The 20265-nt window shown below is 36.5% G+C and overlaps 1 protein-coding gene across 10 annotated transcripts in view; it reads left to right on the forward strand.

The window, feature by feature from the left end:
* Positions 1-20265, forward strand: part of TRPM3 (transient receptor potential cation channel subfamily M member 3) — a 404729-nt gene that overhangs the window by 288212 nt on the left and 96252 nt on the right. For all 10 annotated transcript variants that reach the window (XR_010354336.1, XM_064405787.1, XM_064405782.1 and 7 more), the window contains exons 6-7: positions 521-692; positions 18770-18944. Coding sequence is in view for 9 of the 10 variants with exons in the window: in XM_064405787.1 (XP_064261857.1) it covers positions 521-692; positions 18770-18944 (347 nt within the window). In the remaining variant the exon portion in view is untranslated. The remainder of the gene's footprint in view (positions 1-520; positions 693-18769; positions 18945-20265) is intronic.

Consider the following 20265-nt stretch of genomic DNA (forward strand, 5'->3'; position numbering starts at 1 on the left):
CCAAGAAAATTGAAAATGTGGTGTAGTACACCTCTCCAAGAGTGGAACTCATCTGTATTTGTGTATCTCCAGTGCTGGTGGTCCTGCACCAGCCAACACTGGAGGCATGGTGCTGGGTGGGGTATGTGAAGGATAAATCAAAGAATTTGGTCAGAGCAAGGTGAGATTTTACACCAACTGTCTAGCTAGTCAGCACTAGACACAGTATACAGTGTGTGTGCATAGTCACCCAGACCTTTGGAGCACTGACCATCAGCTGGATTTTAAATGAAGCAGTGAACTTTGATACTATTGAAACAGATTACCCTGGAAAACCCTTTAAGCCATGTCTGCATCTGAAAGGGCAGTGTTAAGGTCGTTTTCTACTTTACATACAAAAGACAGTAGTGCTCAAGTGCAGTACTTTGAGTTTGAATTTTTCTTTTGTTTCATCTTGTCAGCTCATATCTTGTAATTGATCTAGTTCAGAGGCTCTCTTCTGTTAAGTGTGCCTTCTTTTTCCTCTGTCTCTGAAATGCAGGTGGTCCGACCATACCAGACGATGTCCAATCCCATGAGCAAGCTGACAGTGCTCAATAGCATGCATTCTCATTTTATTTTGGCTGACAATGGTACTACTGGTAAATATGGAGCAGAGGTAAAGCTTCGTAGACACCTGGAAAAGCACATTTCACTTCAGAAGATAAATACAAGTGAGTAACATGTTGCTTGTATTGCTTTATAATTGCAAAAACCACACACTATAAAGAAGCAGTAATTCTGCACATTTTGGGGGAGTGGTTCTACTGTCTGTGGTGACTATGATCTAAGGAAAGCAAATAATGAACAAAGATAATAAAATTTTATTTTAGAGTGCAGTGGGTTTTAGTGTGCACAGCAGAAATAGCTGGATTTGGTTCTGCTAAGTTTCAAGCAGTATTGGCTAAGTTTCAGATTCCACTCAGATCTGTGGTAGCCTGTCTTCCTTAGAACTGTGTACAGTTAGGTTCTCCTTCATTTAGTAAAGAAAAGGATGAAATTAGCACAGTTAAAGAAAAGGGTAACAAAATATAAGGAAGAGTTTTTTATTATAAATGTTTTTCAGGATGAAGAGACACTGATATTTATAGGCACTGAGAGTGTTCCATAAAAGTGCTGCTATACCTTTGCACTGTGTTTATTAGTTTCTCCTAGGCAGCTGTCATTAGCCAAAGCCTGAAGCTGAGTTATGAACTTAGATGTTCTTTCCACTTCATCTTTTGCAACCCTGATGATATCACATCATGACCAGACTGAAGCCCCAATTTTTCTCTCAAAGTTGTATTTTTTCTTTTCATGTGCCACTTTCCTACCTAAAAGAAAAGAATAGTCACCTTAGAAAGAATTTCTGCATGGATAAAATAAAATGTGATATCTCAATTCTAGTATTATTTTTTGTGACATAGGCATGTGAAACTGGAATGAGACTAGGAAAAGCATTTAGCTCTCAGACATCAGATGACAAGGAATTATGGGCAGGCCCAATTGGGTGAATGAAAGCTAGAATGTTCTTCATGCTTCATAAAGTTTTCTGTATGATGAATATAAATTAAAATATTGTGCCTCTTACAGCCTTCAACAGCACCGCATGAACTCCATTCACTACAGGCTTATTGTTTTTAGGATATCAAAGTTACATTGTTTTTTCTCAGAGAACACTATGTAGATACACACAAAATGTGTGCACCATAAGCAGTGGGTGCATGCCTGGGAGCTTCCTTAGCTGATGAAGATAGTGCAATCTAATCCTAGCTTGACCAGCAGCAAAAAGACACATTTGAAAATGGCATATCATGAAAAAACATAAAATTGTGGCATAAACAGCAGTTATTTTGAAGGCCTTTAAAAGAAAACTGTGAGCTTTTACAGTTTACAGCACAAAATTTTGGTGGCAAAATCTTATCTTAAAAAATAAATATCTTTAAAGAGATTTAACTAAATTCAGATTTAGTCAAGAAGCTTATCTTTTAAAAAGTGACTGATGGATGAAACTACAGACTTTGGTCATTCAAGTCAAATGCTTGCCTGGCTTCTTCAAACATCTAAAAAAATTAAGAACTTCTCTTCTCTGGTTTCTTTCTTCAGTACACCCCACAAAAATAAGCATCCTACTTTTCACTTTCCTTTGTGACAGAGACTGTCCACCATTTAATCATTCACTCTCTCTTTCTCTTATAAACACAAAGATACTTGGATCTTACAGGACTTCCTCAAAATAGAAATGTGAAAAAATTGTTGAAAAAGAAATCTGCCAATAAGATTTGCACATCTTGGTTCAGTGGCATCCAGAATGTCTCTGCAATGTTTTGTTTTTCCTCACATTAGAAGAGGGTGACTGAGTCCTGCCTACACTCTAGTTATTAGGAAGTTGGCCATATGGATGAGAAAGACCACCTGCCTTGTTGGGTCAGCCAAACAGATGGCCAGTTTCTGATGCTTTATTTTACCCTTATTTATAGCAGAGCATCCTCCTGTGCATGACAGGGCATTGCTGCCAAGAGATTTTTATCCAAAGGGGAGTCTGTGCAGCCATGAATGTATGTCTTTACTTACCATATTCCACTTGCAAGCATGTGGAGTGGGGGAAAACACTGACAGCACCACAATTTTCTTTGTGGGAGAGTCAGGAAAATGTGCAATTTTTAGTTAATCACTAAAAAAGAGAGTCTGCTCTAGAACACAGAACAGATTTAGGAACTCATAAACAACTGGTAACTTTTTATTTCACAGCCTGCCCCTCGACAATAGTGCTGAAAGTACATTTTTATTCTTTATTTTTAAGTCTGCCTGAGTTTTACGTGCTAGACTTGTCCTTTCTTCTTATCTATTTTCCTTTGCTTTAACTTTGTTTTTCTGCAGTGCAGTGATAGCTCTCCTGGATATTTGGGGTCACATATAGTTCACAAAGGGAAGCTTTAAAGTTGTTCTCACATATTAAAGACCCAGAAAATGGCATTCCGTTCAAGTAGACTAGGCAAGTGGCAGTCTCTTTTATAAAATTTAAGACTAAATTGGGTCATTAAATATGTCAGATAATTCTGGTAATCTCAGCTTTTTTTATTCCTAATACGGCATTATAATCAGTCATTCAGCAGTATCCAATTTCTTGAATCAGTGTACTATAATATAAGAATAAGAACAGTATAATAATAGGAAGAAGAAGAAGAAGAAGAATCTCCAATTATGCCCCTTACGAGCACTAGGGAAAATATTTTATCAAGTATTCTGTTTTCCACTACCTTCTTAGATTTCACCACTTCTATTGCTCTTATTTTGTCCTCAGCAAACACTCAGGAACTAAAAAAATGCTTTTCAGAAATGCAGAGGGTGACATTTGTGGCCCTGAGCCTGCAGGTTCAGCACAGAGTCACTCACTTGTGCAACAACCTAGAGGTTAATTTGATGCTTTAATGCTCAGCACAGGTTTTTCTTATTTTCACAAAGGAAGGCTATTTTAACACAGCCCGTTTTTTGAAGTGAGTCTCAAGTTGTCTCAAAGTCCTGGGATTTCAAAGTGCATCATTTTGTAGCAAGACATGTTGAAAATAAGAACTTTTCTGAAAGTGTTTCAAGATCAAAAGGAAATATTCAAAGTGATCTGATCAGAAATGTTTCTGGTCTCCAATGCAACAAATATTTGGGTCCTGGACTTTTTACAGAATTTTCAAGGCAGAGAGATCATTTGAAGATATACACTGGAAAGAAAGAAAGATATCTTTGTAACTATCTCCGCCATAGAGTTTATTTGTATAGCATTACATGGTTAACTCAATAGTTCATGTAAAAGTTTTTACATTGAAATATGGAGTCTGTACTTTTCAAAAATATTGCATTAATAAGCAGAAGATTCTCAAGATACGGGTACGGAGATTTTTAATGCAATAAAATGCCCCAGCTCAAAATGGAGATGCAGAAGTTGGAGGGCAGCTGTGTTTCCATCTCTGATGCTCTCCTTACACTGTTCTGTGGCAGGAAGGGATCTACCACATGTCAGGCTGATGTAATCCACCACTGCCAGCTTACTGATTTCTGATTCACTGCTTCTGGAACTGCTCAAGAGACTAAACTCTGTCTCATTGCCTTGGACACAAGACAGTTCACAGCTGTCTGTAGAATGACAGGTCACACATAGATGCGAACAGACTTCTGAAGGTCCCCAGTGTGAGTCTCTTCTCAAAAAGTATTTGCAATGCTGAGTAAGTTTATCTATAGCTTCATTTAGCCAATAACCTCCTATATTAATATTCAACCTAGTCCAATCTATAAGGATGCTAGCAAAAGATTTACAAATTTCCCCAACCCTATCACCAGTGTGTTGTCTGAAGCTCACAAACTGCTATTTTTGGGCATTTTCCCTTCAGACAACCTCACCCTATCAAGAAAAATATGTCTCTGATGCCTTTTCAACATCACTGCAGGTTGTACAGGAGGTATAGGATAACTCCTTAGGCTCCTTTTCAAAAGGTTAAACAAACAATTCTGGCTCAAACTCTCCTCCTTAGGTATATGCTCTAGGCCTCTAGTGACCTATGCATCTTCCTCTGAACACTTGCCGGTTTCTCCTCATCCTTCGTGAACAGTACAAACCCACATTCAGTGCTTCAGCTACTGCCCTGCTAGTGATGAACAGAGTGAGCATGGGACAAGAGCCCACCCTTGACACACTGGTCTAATGTACCCAAGTACCTGGCGTGCTTCATGTGCACCAAGAGTTTGCTGGTGCCTCACATTCATGTGGGCACCCACTGTAACCCTGAGTCCATGGTCTAAGGATACAATTGTCTGATTAGAACAAAATTTCTGTTTTACACTGAATAGCCATAATATACCTTGGAATTCTTTTTTTAAGAATGAACACAGAAAAATTGCAATTTATGTGGGAATTTTCAAGTTTAGACTTGATTTTCGTAAATGTCATACAAGTCCTTACTGTCTTTGAGACCTAAAATCCATTTAAAACAATGTAATCTGATAAGTTACAACAATAACTAGAAGTCATTAAACATCCATCCTCAGACATAATCTGCCATGATATTGTAGGACTAGGATTTAATTATTCTTTTTCTAAAGGTTCATGTACATCCCCCAATCTCATCTACAGTATTCCTTGGCTGGAGTCATTCTGAAGTATTATGTTTCAATGCTAAATTTTATTCAGAAGGAATAGAATTTCTTCTTTTCCTTTTCTTCTTTCCCTGATGCCTGAGAAGTCTTCAGTACATTGTAAATTTTTTGTATCCTTTACAACTGCTTTTTCCAAAATATTGTATACCCCAACCTTCTTTCAAATGGGTCACAACGGTGCAAAGAAGTGTTTCCAAAGAAGCTGTTTAGAGAAAAAAAAAAAAAAAATCAGAACAATTTTCACCAGTATGGTCACTGGTTTCAAAATCAGTGCATATCTTATGATCACTCAAGATGTGAAAGTGCAGCTAGTCTATTTTTTCCTCATCCTGTGGAAATACTAGTGGTCAACACAGAGCAAGAACTGAATGTGTCACCAAACAGATGATGTAAAGGAAGAGAAAGGAAATAAATGAAGCATGTGATTACTAGAGATTACCTATTGCAAATTCTGCAATTATAACATTCCTGGACACTAGCAAACTATTTTTCCAAAGTGCTGTAGAATGGCCTGGTCATTTGCTCAGATGTACTTCATTACCATTTCTGCAGAACGTTGCTGAGTAATGCAATAGACACATCAGCTGTGCCTTGAACCAGAAATGTAAAAGAAATCTGTCTACAAAATGTGCATTGGAAGTTACAAGTCATATTCATTCCTGCTACTCCACAGATGGTTATATTAGAGTAATTGCCAATGTAGCAACTCAGCTAATACATTTGATCTGAGGTCTGTTAATAATTTTCAAACAAAGTCACTCCAATAGGTTGACATGCCGTGGGTTTCACTCATTTGGTGATTACACAGAACAATGCTTTCTCATTAACAAGTGTGGTCTAGAACTATCTCATATTACATATAAAGGGCCTCTACCAGCACTTGCAGAATCTTGAAAAATCCTACCAAAAGCTTCTTCCTTTTGGCTTTGGACTCATGTATGCATTTTTATAATATGCATATAATTTCATTTCTTCTGTTGGCACTAAGGCTTTCCTTTCACATGACAACATAGTTGTTGCTATTAACTGACTTTTTATTGCTGCTTGAAGTATTCTCAACTCCTGAAAGAGTTTACAGCATGGTTGCCAAGCACTTGCATCACAAATGCTTACTTTCCTTCATATGAGTGCTCTTACTGGAGCAGAGGAGCAAGATGAGGACACGGATTATTTATATATAATGATCATTGCACATTGCATGTATGAACTCTTTTCATTTGAATGAAAGTTGTTGTGAATTAATAAGAATGTTGTATGCTTTTTCTTTAAAAGAACACATATCATTTTGTCAGCAGAATCAGAATTTGGACATGACACTTAGGATAGCATAGCCCACTACAGCACAGCATAGCATGCACTCATAGCATGTTTTTGTGTATGCATAACCAGTTAGTGAAACATACATTTTCTGTCTTTCATGTACATTTCATGTCTTATACCACATATGTGTCAGTAATAATACTTGTATTCGACATGTATCAGGAAGGAATGTGTCAGGAAATGGTAATGTAGTAGTTCAAAAAGCAGAATAAATAAGCTTTGTGTGATATTTGCATACCTGACAAATGGTCTTGAAAACATACTGACCACATGTTAATGACATTTTATTTTTAGATTCAGATATTTTGCTAATATTGAAGGCTTCATACATCAAAATATTAAAATCTTCATCAGAATACTGCCAGAATTTTTCATTCTCTGTAACTCTCTGTCAGAGGTTTTACAGTCTTAAAATTTGCTTTGGAAATGGTTGGAGTGCAGTCAGTGAAGCAGTGATGTTCAAATTGGGCTTAACAGCTACCATCATAGATTAAAATGTAGAAAGATCTAATGTTTCCTCTAATTATTTAAAAGATGATCCCATACTTATTAGATTTCTGACATTTTATAGTATTAGATACAGCCTCCAGAGAAGAAAAGAGGCAGGTGAAAAGAACAAAATGAGGCAAAAAGACTTCACTAACATGAGGAATGAGTATAACAAACATATGTAATGTCACCTAGCCAGCAGGAGTCCAGGCTGTGCTGATGAGGAAGGAAGGCTTTTTTCTGCTATTGAAAACTTTTCATAAAATTAGCTACCACCTTCTTCTTCAGAAAAAGTTATCTGGAAAAATAATAAAAAGGCAAAGGAAAAAAAAGGTCTTTTCGTATATTTTTAACAATTCCATTTCCAGGAGAGCCAGAAATAATATGAAAATATGGATATGTAACCAAAAACATATTTGAAACCAGAATGTTGAGCCAGAGGATGTAAAGGTGCTGTGTGTTTAACTGGAAATAGACCCCTTCAAAAAAATCAGAAAGTTTGAAGTAGTTTGCTTTATTTTGTATCTTTCATAAACTTCTCAACCTTTTATAAATCTTTCAACCTATATACTCTATAGCCTTTTTGAAGCCTACAAGAACCACTTTGCACTGCTAGGTCAGTTCCTACACACTGGAGCATGTTGATATTTCTGAGGAAGATTACCACACCAAATCCTTAGGGTGTGTAGATCCACCTTGTGAAACAAATACTCTTCTTTTGAGCAGTGCATTACTAGAGAAATTGTCTCCCAGACCACAGAGGACTAAATGCAGAATTTTACTGTTCAATATCATGCTTCAGTTATTCTGATTTTAAACATGCCATTTGGTGCTGAAGGTTTGCTCTACCTCCACTGAATGCTGTTTGAAAAACAGACAGATAGATAAGAGGCATTGGAACCTGTGACCTTGTATTTAATCTTTCTTCTTTATAGAGTTGGTTAATATACTTGAATTTTGGTAGGCCTGTGAGAAAAAAATTACCTCTGAATAGGAATTGATAGATAAAGTTGGGTGATTTGAGTAGGTAGAGAAGGCAGTTTAGACAGTATAATATGTCAGCAATATCTGTTCATGTGACCCGTGGACTTCCCTTTGTCATCCTATGCCTGAGAATATATGAAGGGGGCTGGGGAGGCAAAGGGACGTTCAACTGTCATCAGTGGCACCTTCTCTGACCATTACATCATCATCAAATACATTGGAATTCTCATTTGATTCAGCATGTCCTGTGCAGTCCTAGATGTATTTTCATAACTACGTAGCTGGGAAGATTTAGGTACAGACTGCTTTCTAGGAGAGGAAGTCTGCTGCAGGATTGAAAATAAGACTTGTATGAAATTTCAGCAAAACCCAGAACTTCTTGAAGTTTTGACTCATTTCAGATTTTGCTAGAGACTGGACTTGGGTTTTTTCATGAAAAGCACCATGATGTTTGTTGATCAGGCACTGAAGAAAAACATACTTCAGAAAGGGCTGACAAAGCACGAGGTTAAAAATCATTTTTGAAGCACACAATAGACCCATGCAAGTGAATCTATAAATTCCTTTCACAAACTTGACTTTAAACAGATGAGTTTGTTTAAAACACGTGTTTTCATATGATTCATATAGAAGAAAAAGAGTACAGGGTGAAAAAGCTGATAAAGCGTGTTTTCAGCTCCCTAATTTTTGGATGTTTTAGATTTATTGAAGCTGCAAAACTAAGAAACATTATTTTAGGATTAATCCACTTCAGCCAAATTTCTGCTATTCTGTATCTCACCTATTGTAGTTTTCTGAAACAGGTGAGAATAAGGGATAATTTTCTGAGATTACATAGAGTTAAATATGTTGAAAAATAAGCAAAATATGACAAGGAAAAATACTTCAATATGTAATATGAGGTAATGTAGAATTTGGATTTGTTGCAATGCCATAGATTTCTAAAGCTCTCCATACAATATATGGTAGTGCTCACATCCAAAGGGAGCCAGGGAAAGCACTAGGGAGGATCAGATAGAATGTGAGAATTTCTGAAACTGTAGTTACTCCTGTGTGTCATAGGCCATTGCCTACAGGTGATGAGCTCCAAGACGAGTGAAACTAGTTAGGTCCTCTGATGTTGCCCTAATAAGTTGACTGCAAGGACAGGGTAAATTTTGACTGAAATCCACAAAGGTTCTTGTGTGTGTGTGTCTCTGTGTGTGTGTGTCTTTGAACTTGAAGTGCCAGCTCTGAGCTATGTATTGCCATTTTTTAGAAGGTAACCCAGTGGTTGCTTGGATGCTTGTGAAGCTCACAAATCCCAGGGTTTAGTGTTATATAGGCCCTTCCCCTGTCACATTTCTTCCGAGGACTCTCTGAACTTTATGCTTCTGCAAAGACAAGTAAAAAAAAATCCAAATAAGATACCACAAATCTTTTCTTGTTACCATGCTGGATTTCCTTTTAAGTCTTTAGTATCAGTCCATTATTAAATGAAGATATGGTTATGGTTATGGTCATGGTTATGGATATGTCAGGTCCACAGATTTGTCTGTCAATGTCAGGTCTGGCAGGATGGCAGATACATCAGTAGGTGGATTTAGAGAGGCAAGGAAGGAGCACAGAACAAATAAAAATGAAAATTAAAGTATCAAGGTAGAGCAGAAGAGAAAGGAGAGTAGACCAGGACAAATATAATATGATCATAGTCCTAGCAAAGATGAGATAAAAGAAGATTATGGATTAAGCAGAAAGAGACAGAGAGAAAGTGAAAAAGTGATTCCCTTTTACCAAAAGGGAAATAATAAAGATAGGAATGCAGAATGGATGTGAGTCTAACAAGGAGAACAAGGAGAATGAATGAAAACTACAAAGGCAAATAACAAAGATGAACAAAATAAAATTCATAATAGAGATTTTAAATTGTGTTTGGGAAGCAGGAAAATAAAAAGGAAATTACAGCAAATTACATTCAACAAGCCTATAGTAGAAACGTGAAAAATTAAATTGAAAAGAAAAAAAAAGTCAAATTGTTGTGAGCTTCTCTTTATTAGTAGTGGTTGTGTATCAATCACACACAATTCTCTAGTTCTGTGAATTTCAGAAACACATCAAATATTCTTACATTTTTTTTTGTATTGGCTTACCAGACCAGTTTGATTTCTCTAGACATAGAGCCTGGTAATGAGTCTCCAAACAAATGGATGTTCCCCTTAATTTCTGAATATAAAAAACTATTAAAGGTGTTCAGAAAAGAGTAGAATGAGTTTTACCTCTTTTTTTCTCTCTTTGTTCTTTTTTCTTTTTTTTTTTTTTAATCTGTAAATTTCTCTCCTTTTGTTGTGGAACAGTTCTTGAAGGATTAAAATAAATACCTCTCTTGTCTTTGCCATATCTGGAATAAGAGGTTCTGCTCTAGTGAAGATGGTCAACACAAGGGATGTGGAAAAGAAAAAGCTGACTGAAAAAGTGCAGCTATGTGAAATTAGGTTTGAACAAGATGTGACATTTGGGAGAAGTTCCTGTACTTCTGGGTAATAAAACCCAGCACTCTTTTCCATCATCCTGTGAAAGCAAGATCCATTCCCTTTTTGCCAGTTATGATCACTTAGAAATGTAATTTTTCTAGTGGTAAACATATTGTAGCTGTGATTTGAGAGCTGGAGTATGCAGACATATTGTATGTGCAGGTGATCTTATCTCTTTGCCTTTTGCTATTGATATTTTAGCCAAAAAGGTGTCATACATGTCAGAAGGTGTTTCCAAAAAGTTGCCTGGAAACCAATGCCTAGAAAAAGTCCCCAGTTGAAATCTTATTTCAGTGTAACCTGATATGAAGGATCTGGATTATTTTAGGATGTTCTGTTATCACTTAGTCCTTCTGAGCTAGATGGGACCATAGGGAGTACCACATGGATGTCCAGAGGTGAAGCAGACACATTTGTGTGGTCAAACCTTTTAACGATGTTGTGAATTCAATATAATTTTAAATCTATTTAAGCATCACTTACCCTGTGGTTAGACATGCTATATTAACAACCAAAGAGCAATTTTTATTGACTCTGCATTACTGTAAGGCAAATATCAGTTGAGAAATTTAAAATTATTTTCCTCAATCTTTTAAGCTTACACTAGGTCTTCTGCTTATTTCAATTCCAGGTCATGTTTAATTGTTTATCCATTCTGTGGATAAGGCTTGCACTAGGATATCTGAGTACTATGTAAACACTTGGACTGAAATGTTTCTGGAAGCCACAGGTTTTATGTGGAGTTTCTTTCAGCCGTTGTTAATACACTATGCTGCTGTATATACTCTGCTTGTCCCATGAAGCATGGCAATAGCCTAGAAACTGAACTTCTGAGACAGACTTCTTGAGCTAAGGACTTACTTTATTTTTCTTTAATTTACCAGAACATCTAAATTCTAATATGAGTTTCAAGACACCTTAAGCCACTCAAAAAAAGTGTAATGAAATGCTATTTTGCAGTTAAAACTGAGGTCAGATTTGATCAAAATGTAGTTTAAAGCTGTCAAAGTTCTTGTAAACACATCAGTATTGTTATTGAACTTCACAACAGTTTTATCAATCGTCCACTGACAATTAAATGAGATTTTCTACTAAATACCTCAAGTAAACAATTCTTGCATTGAAAGGCCCTGGAGTATATAACCTCATCAGTTGAATTAATAGCCTATATCTGGAAACATGTCATCTGTTTGATACAATTAAAGTTTTTTTACACTATGGAGCACATGTGCAAAATGGTCTGCGTGCCTTTCCATGCACCATTCCCTGACAAACACTTGTAGAAACTCTAACTAAATCTCTTGATTTGTAATTTTTTTTATTTGTTTGTCACTCAGTAAGAGAGCATTGAGTTTACCACTCACGGAAACCATTATCCTAGGAGAATTTTGCAGTTAGAAAGACAGATAGCTCTTGCCCATAAGCAGCAGATCCTTTGCAGGGATGTACACAAGCTAGTGGTGCAAAACAAGTCTAAAGCCTGTTATAGGAATTGTCTACTGCTGAGAGTCTGTTGTCTCATTAGATAGGCACATGCAAACCTGGGGTATGATGACCAGTGGAGAAACCTGCTGATTCATGTACCCCGCCATCTGGGTTCAGGAAGATTTAGCAATCTGTGAACCTGGAGAGTAGGCCTGTGCAAAACTGTATGGGCTCCTTGATCATACAAATATACCTGCTTTCCTTAAGACCTGATGAACCCTTCCAGCTCAGTGATGCCTCATACATCCCTGTACATGCCTAGGATAGGCTCAAGTTTTCTAGGAAGGCTGAGAGTCCTGTTTCTACACTGCACAGATGAGCAGCTTGTGCCTTGTTAGGAAAAGACATTGAGCTGTCAGGTTGACTGCTCACGCATCATGTGATGGTTTGTGCAGGCTTTCTCTGTCCCTCCTCTGGGACAGTTTGAGCTCTCTCAGTATGTCCACAGTGTTAGGTGTAACCTTAAGCATGATATTCTTCCATTGCATCCAGCCTCTGGAGCTCTTGCTGTCCAGCTGCACGTTGTGCATGAGGTGTGGCACACGTTTCCAGCTGTACGTCACTCCTGTGCTAGCTGCTGTGCAGTAACTCCTTCAGCAGGACAGACAGAGACCCCAACATCCCAAACAAATCCGAATAATTACCGAACTCTACAGTCAAAATTTCCAGGTAGAAAAAGGAAATTAACATAGGACAACTCACACCAAAACGTCTGACCTGATGAAGGAGCAAAGGTGGCCAGCAGAAAATCAACTCAGATGTGCCTTGCACCATGCAGTGTTATGATACTGAAATTAGACACATTTCTGCCAGGTTAGTCAACTAAAGAGCCTGTTTTATTTGACTGAACTCAGGGCTGAACTTACAGATAGTGTACAGCATAGTGATATGTCCCAAAACAAGGGGCTCCTAAAACAAGGGCTAAAAACGTGAGTAGTAAATGCATTTTGTAGTAAACAAGGCATTTTATTCATTTGTTGGTCTATAAAAATGTGGGTAGCTCATGCTTAGCTCTTCACTAAAAGAAGGAGTAATAATTTATAAGACAGTCATACATTATTTATAAATATACTCACAGTGTAAAATATTAATGTTTTTCCAAGAACTGGGAAAATAAAATAAGGCTCCCACAAAGCAGAGTAGATATGTTTTAGCCCCTTTTCACACAACACAGATATTTATGCAGCTTTTCCTTCCTTCCATTTCCAAATACATTGATTTCTTCTAGTTTATTATTTTAATTTACATATTTATGCATTACAGCTGTGTCAAGGGGAAAATGATGGGGTTTTTTGTATATTAGCAGGAATGCCTACAAGTGCTATTTGGTGTACATTGGGAAAAATGTTCTGATGTGTACACACTTTCCTGGAATCACAATTGTCAGAAAGTCTCACTGGCTCTGCTGCTGACCACAAAGGCAATCACACAGTAACAAAGCTTGAAGTTGACTATATAAATCTTTTGCACAATATTGAAGTCTAATTTCACCAGCAGTATCCACAATACCTGACACTGTGAAACACTAAGCAGTCTCATCTACCCTGCAAAAATCCACACTTACTGAAATATACAAAATGCAAGTTATTTTTCTAGAAATCAGTATAGTGATGAGCCTCAGGTCTTTGACACTTTCTTTTTTTTGTATGAATCATAATATTGAACGAAAATAATGACTTATTTTTCTATATTCTATAAATGAACTCATGAGAGGCTCTCTGTACTTTTGAATTTATAGCAGAAATATTAAGAATTTAGTATGAAATATTTAGAATTTAGTATTAAGTATTGAAGAGCTTATTAAATAATAATATGCCAGTTAGTACAAGATGTTTCCCACATACCTGCTATTGGATACAAACTTAATATTTCTTTTGAAAATCTGAGAGAAAAAAAATCTCCTGTCTGTCTAACAAACAATTTTTAATAACATAGAAGAAAAATGCAGAGACCACTCTTAAGTTGGAAGACCTTTGATTTTGCAACCAGTTATTTTTCATCTTGAACTGTTATTTAACTAAGACATAAACATCACAGTGATAACACATTAGTCAGCATTCACAGCCAATTTCAAGTCCACAGATATACTGCTAGACAAAAAGTTTCCTCTTTCCAAAAGGAGACGGAAAAAAGGCTTTTTGAAACCAAAGATCATCCTAGAAATGCTTTACAAAATGAACTAATTACATTTAAAAATAAATCCTCCATGTAATTATCAGATGACCATAATTTTTCAGATATTTAAAATAATTCTCCCAGACTTAAAATGTTTCTAAAAGGATATTAAATAAAAAGCTGATTAACATGTCATTTAGTGCCTTCTACAAAACAGAAAAAAGTAAAAATTAATGTTACTGTACTTTCTTCTGTGTTTGGATGACAGCACCATGTGATAGGATAATAATGTATTGCCCTGTACCAAAAAAGGTTCTTTGCAGTTTCAGATTGTGCAATATTTCAGTGTAGTGCATTAATGTTACTCTCTTGTTAATAAAATGTGAAACACACAATTTTTAAGGTTGTATACTTTTAAAGTACTTATCAATGAAAGCAACAGTTTTGTTGAAGATAGCCCAACAGGATGAGTGCTAGCCTTATTTTTTCCCAGACTAGGGCCATTTTTTGGTAAATTCCACAAAAACATGAAAAGAAAACTTTTTCTTTGTTGAATTCCTGAACTGCCCGTTATAGTGCTTGGCATAAAGTTCCTGCCTTGTGGATGTGTGCTAGGAAGCAGCCGTTCCAGTACTGTAGTCCAGTTTTATGTCAGCAAGGTTTCATTTTGGCACTGCCTCCTTTCTGACAGTCTCAACTCAAGCAAGAAACTCTTTTTGTGATGGTGTCCTTGACATTGTAAGGAATGTATTACCTCTGCATTTAGCATCTCACCTGACAGCCTGCCATTGTCTTTCCAAATGAAGTGTCTGAAACCAAAGGCTCCCTGTGGATATATCAGGCACTGCTAACCCTTTCTTTGCAGACTATTGTTTAGAAATACAGCTCTTACAAAGAATTTCTCATTCTTTTATTTCTGAGGTGATTTAGAAGGAAACTGATTTTGATTAGCAGTTAAAGAGAGGTTTATCAGCTACTTTTTTCTCAAAGTTAGAGGTTCTTGCTGGCATCACATGCCAGCATTCTCCTAATTGTCCCAGTGTTACATTAAGGCAAAACATAATCAGTTCTCAGTTTCATATCATCATAGTTATAAATAGTCAGTCAGCACCTTCAGACACACTGAAATTTTTCTGCAGACTCTCTGCATTAATTTCCAAATTCCTAATATTTAGTAGCAGGGAAGCATCCAGGAATTTTTAGTATCAGGATTTCTAAAAGTTTAATTCAAATATACTCTGCATTTTGTCTGAGAGTTGTTGAGCTGCAGACATCTTGGTATAAGTAGCTATGCTTTTATACTCAAATGAATATAATGTCATAACTAATTTAAATATGATTGGGAACATCAAAGGAAGCTGAAGATGTGGTAATTTCAATTTGCTTGTCTTTTTGAAATTTTGTGGTACTCAAGCAGGTTATTTCACTATGTCTGTTGACTTTCTTGCCCACAGTGGATACCATTACTGCTCAGAAATTAATTATCATAAGTCCATGGAAGTTCATAACATTAGTGCTAAGACAGCTGTAGTCAAGAGAACTTTCCTGAAGCCATAAGATGTTATACTTTGACGAAATTGCAACAAAGTATTATTAACTGATTTAAAATATCATTTCTAATTCCAGAAATTAACTGGAATAATTTGCCCACCAAAATAAAGAAACAGTAGATTTTTCCAAATCAAAATTATTTATGGAGAACAATGAAATTTAAAATAAAAATAATCTATTTGCTAAAACCAGAGAGAATTTCCTAAATGAAAACGAGATATAGAAATCAAGTTTGTGCTTTGATCCTTTTTTTTGTCTCACAAAGAAATATGCCAGAATGATTAAAGAGTTGCATTTCAGTCTGGAACTTAATTGTACATGATAAACCAAAGTTCACATGACTTTGGGGAATTTTTTAACTTAAAACTACAAAGTTTCATTGGAGTCTGAATTGGAGAAAAGTTCTTTTATTTTACTAGCGTCAAATTAGAGGATTCTTTTCATGCTGAATGTATTTCTAAAGAACCAGAGTACAGAAAAACTGCCATCTGATTAACTACAGTGAAACACAACTGGAACACTTGCAGAGAACTTTTATATGCCTGGCAACTCCTGTGACTATAAAGGCTTTTATTTAAAATATATATGAAAAAATTTATAAGGAAAATCAAAGATTGCAAGAGAAATTTTAGACATATTTTCAAATGGCCCAAAACCGCAAAAATAGTTCAGCTATTTAGACTAACCATAATTATTTATATTATGAGAATTTTTTATCTTGTGGAAAACACTGGGAATGAACAGACTTTCCGCAGAAGGACAGAACCTGCCTCGGGAGCAGTTTAAGATACACAACAGAACTGCAATTATGATGATTGGTGAGCATCATTTCAATACAAAAAGTTTTCCCTTTTAGTCTTACAAGAAGGCTGTAGAGACTTCACTCCTCTGATAAACAAGAATCTTCTGAACTCTATCTAAAACTGATAATTTCTAATGTTCTGTATGTCATGGCAGTATTCAGTCATGGTGTCTTTCCCCCCCTAATGTGCTAGGAAGATGAGTCAAACTCATTGAATCTTGTCTCATAAGATGACAACTTTATATACACTCCTTTTGGCTTTTTCCTCCTTTCATTCCAGTTTGTTCTTTCTGAACCAGCCTGAGCACAGGTACAGATAGTATTTTGGATGGAATTTCCGGAGTGGCTTGCACAATGGCACTGAATTGCCCATTTCCTCCTGAAAATGTTTTGCTGTGTGTATTCCAGGATCATAACTTTTCCTCGTAGTCTTCCTATAACAAAGACAGCCCTCTTTTCATCAGCTTTTCTAGTATTTCCTCCTAATGCGTTCCCAGTTTACAGCCCTCTTTTATTAAACACCACATAAATGGCTTTTCATCTCAAATTGTGAACTTTCTCGATTTCTATTAATCCTCAAGATCATCCAGACACAATTTGTCACATTACTAAGAATTCTTCTTAATATTATCTTATTAGCAGGTGTCTAGATTGGGTAGAACAGCAATTCAGGGAAGTCTTTAATATTATTAGAAAAAATTGACCCTTGCTCTCTGTGCAAATCATTCTGTTAATCACCTTGTTATACTCCACCCCTCATATGCTTTTTCATTAGCCTACATTTCATAATTCTACCTGTGGTTTTCTTAACATTAATAAGCACCACACATTTTACTTAAGTTAATGATAAAAAAGCCACAGACAAACAGTAGAGACAAACATTACAAGGCGTGCTGAGAATCACTTCAGGAAACATAATGTTTCCTTCAAAATGTTTCAAGAAATGCCTAGAATATTTTCCTTTTATATATATAGAGAAGAGGTTTTTTCTGTCTTTCTTAAAGAATAGTTTATCTAATTTTTGACAGTAATTCAAGTCCTTAAAATTATTGAAAATCATTTGATCTGTAAATATTTTTAGAGGGTTTAATCAGATTTAATGCTCCAGCTTCACAGACTTACCTTTGCTTTGGAGAATTGTACACTCTCTAAATGAAAACTTCATTAGACTTATTAACAGTTGTTACATGGCTTTGTGCAACTTTTTCAAACCCAGCTATTAATAGTGAAGGACATTCTTTTTGTTTTTCTTTTTTTGGTGAAATGGCAGAATTTTGTGCAGAATGCATATAGGTTTTTTTAGAAAAAGCTACTTGAAAAGGAAAAGAAACTTCTGTCAGGAAAAAATTTCTAATAGAAAATGTTCAACTTCTTCTGTTGCCTGAGTCCTTTCGAATGTCCTAATCTCAGCTGGTCAAGTGACTACCTTAAAAGCTTTTCTAGCTATGTTAACACTAGCCTGGCATCAAATTGCCTTTCTCTAAATCCACAAAACTCTCCTGGCAGTCTGTGTTACCACTTTTGCAGAGGGATCCCATGTAATTACACCAAAAGTGCATAAAATGAAGATGCCTCTCCTTTGGTTAGGCACCAGTTCAGCTCTCTTTGGAGCAATGTACCTGGTGTGGGGTCTGCAACTCAAAGAACACGCTGCAAAATTGGAGAGAATTCAGAGAAAAACTGTGAGACTGGTTAGAGGTGAAACACAGGTACAAAACTGACTTGCAAGAGAATGTGTTCAGTTTGTTGAAGAGAAGGTTAAAGGGCTGCCCAACTGCATCCTCAAAGTGGATCCCACAGAGCAGGAAAAAATATCATGGAGGTAATTTTGAAACAACAAGCAAAACTATTGGAAGACCCAGTGATGGGAAGCTGATATCATGCAAAAGCTAGACCACAAGCAAGATTCCAGTCTTGGTTATGAACACATGAGGAAGAAATGCAGTAGTTTCTTTATGATTTCCAAACAAGATTTGGTCTTTTTGAAAAAAAAAACAAGCATGGTCTATTTAGACATAACTATTGTATTTGAAATAGTAGATAATTCCAGAATATAATGGTTTATGAAGTGGAACTGAGGAGATAGCTACACTGGTCCCATCTGTCCTCAAAATAATGATTTACTGAATGCATTTTCTCTGACATTACACTGTACAGTCATAATGTGATTATTTCAGTCTATTCTTCTGTCTTCTGTTATGTCTTGTTTGCCTTGCTGGCTTTGCACTTTTTTAATTTCTTTATTGTTGTATTTATTTATTTATTTGTTTTGTGTGTGTTTGTGGTTTGTGTTTTTTTTTTGGTTGGTTGGTTGGCTGTTTTTTGTTGGTTTTGTTTGGTTTGGTTTTTTTGTTTCTTTCTTTTGCTCCAGGAATTGGCCAAGGGGTTCCAGTGGTAGCCCTTATTGTGGAAGGAGGTCCCAATGTCATCTCCATTGTTCTGGAATACCTGCGTGACACTCCTCCTGTTCCTGTTGTGATATGTGATGGCAGTGGCCGAGCATCTGACATCCTTGCCTTTGGCCACAAATATTCTGAAGAAGGAGGGTAAGTAATTTCATAGCATGTGTTCTTTCTCCATCCACAGGTTCAATTCAGTGATAAAGTAGAGCACAGGAAATCATTAACCATATTGTACAGAAGCAACACCTACCTCACATGGCCATTTCCATGTTTGATATGGGTAAAATTTTGAAGGTATTCAGAGCATAACAAAACAACACTTAAAACAAGCCTCATCTCTGAGCCTGCTCTGCTTTAGGCTGGAGAGTCACAGCTCCCTCAGCCTTTCCTCATATATGGGGTCATCCAGTCCCTTCATCATCTTAGTGGCCCTGCTCTGGCAGCAGCAGCTACTCCAGCCCTGGAGAAAATTACTCTGTAGTGTGTCACCACCATACATGAGATTGTTTATGACAGACAAAATTAATTTGAGGAGCCCTTCTTTGCATCCTCTTGAAGAAGTTTGGCTGTCTTCTTGGTCTGTCTCTTGGATAGGCCTTTCCCAGGAGCCAGTTAACAAGGATTTGGCTCTGCCTTGTAAGGGTTCAGTTGCAAATAAGGCTACAGGCATCCTAGATCAAGAGTAGCAGCATGTCCATTAGAAACTGCTGAAGCTTTCTTTGTCCACAGCCTTGTGGCTGCCCTAACCTGTTCCTTACCTGACAGCTACAAGCACGCTCAGAGGGTTTCCAAGTGTTCAGCAATGATCATGGTCTTTTCCTCCCAGAAGTTCCAAAATCAGAACTCAGTCTGATGCCAAGAGTAGAAAATAACAAATAAAGGGAAGATTTAACAATTTAAAAATATAAATCTGTAAACACTGAGCTCTAGACCAAGCATGTCTTATGTGTTTTAGAAGTAAATGTGATGATGAACTCACTCAACCCAAAACTCCTACTGGGAAACAGATCGTTTTCCACAAATGCTTAAATCTATTTTATATTCAGGTTTGTGCTTAGTACAGCGTTACATCTGTCAAATATATGAATGTGCCAGGTTTCACTGAATCCTTGAGAAGTTGTTTCTCTGTTTTCAGTGACCTCGCTGATAACACTTCACGTAACATATTCTTTATGCTTGTATTTGCCATGTACATCTGTACATCAACCTTGTCTGTGCTCTCATATCGCCAGAAAGAAAAAACCCCCCCCCCACATACACAAACAAAAAAAAAAAAAAAAAAAAAAAAAAAAAACCAAAAACAAAAAAACAAACACCAAACAGGAGGAGACTTAATTAATTTATTTGAATATATAAATGGAGCTTGTATGAAAGGTTTTTTACAAGGACCTGTAGTGATAGGACAAGAGGCAATGATTTCAAACTGAAATAGGGTAGCTTTAGACTGGATATAAGTAAGATCCTT

This window comes from Passer domesticus, chromosome Z (genome assembly GCF_036417665.1).
Source record: "Passer domesticus isolate bPasDom1 chromosome Z, bPasDom1.hap1, whole genome shotgun sequence".
Lineage (NCBI taxonomy): Eukaryota > Metazoa > Chordata > Aves > Passeriformes > Passeridae > Passer > Passer domesticus.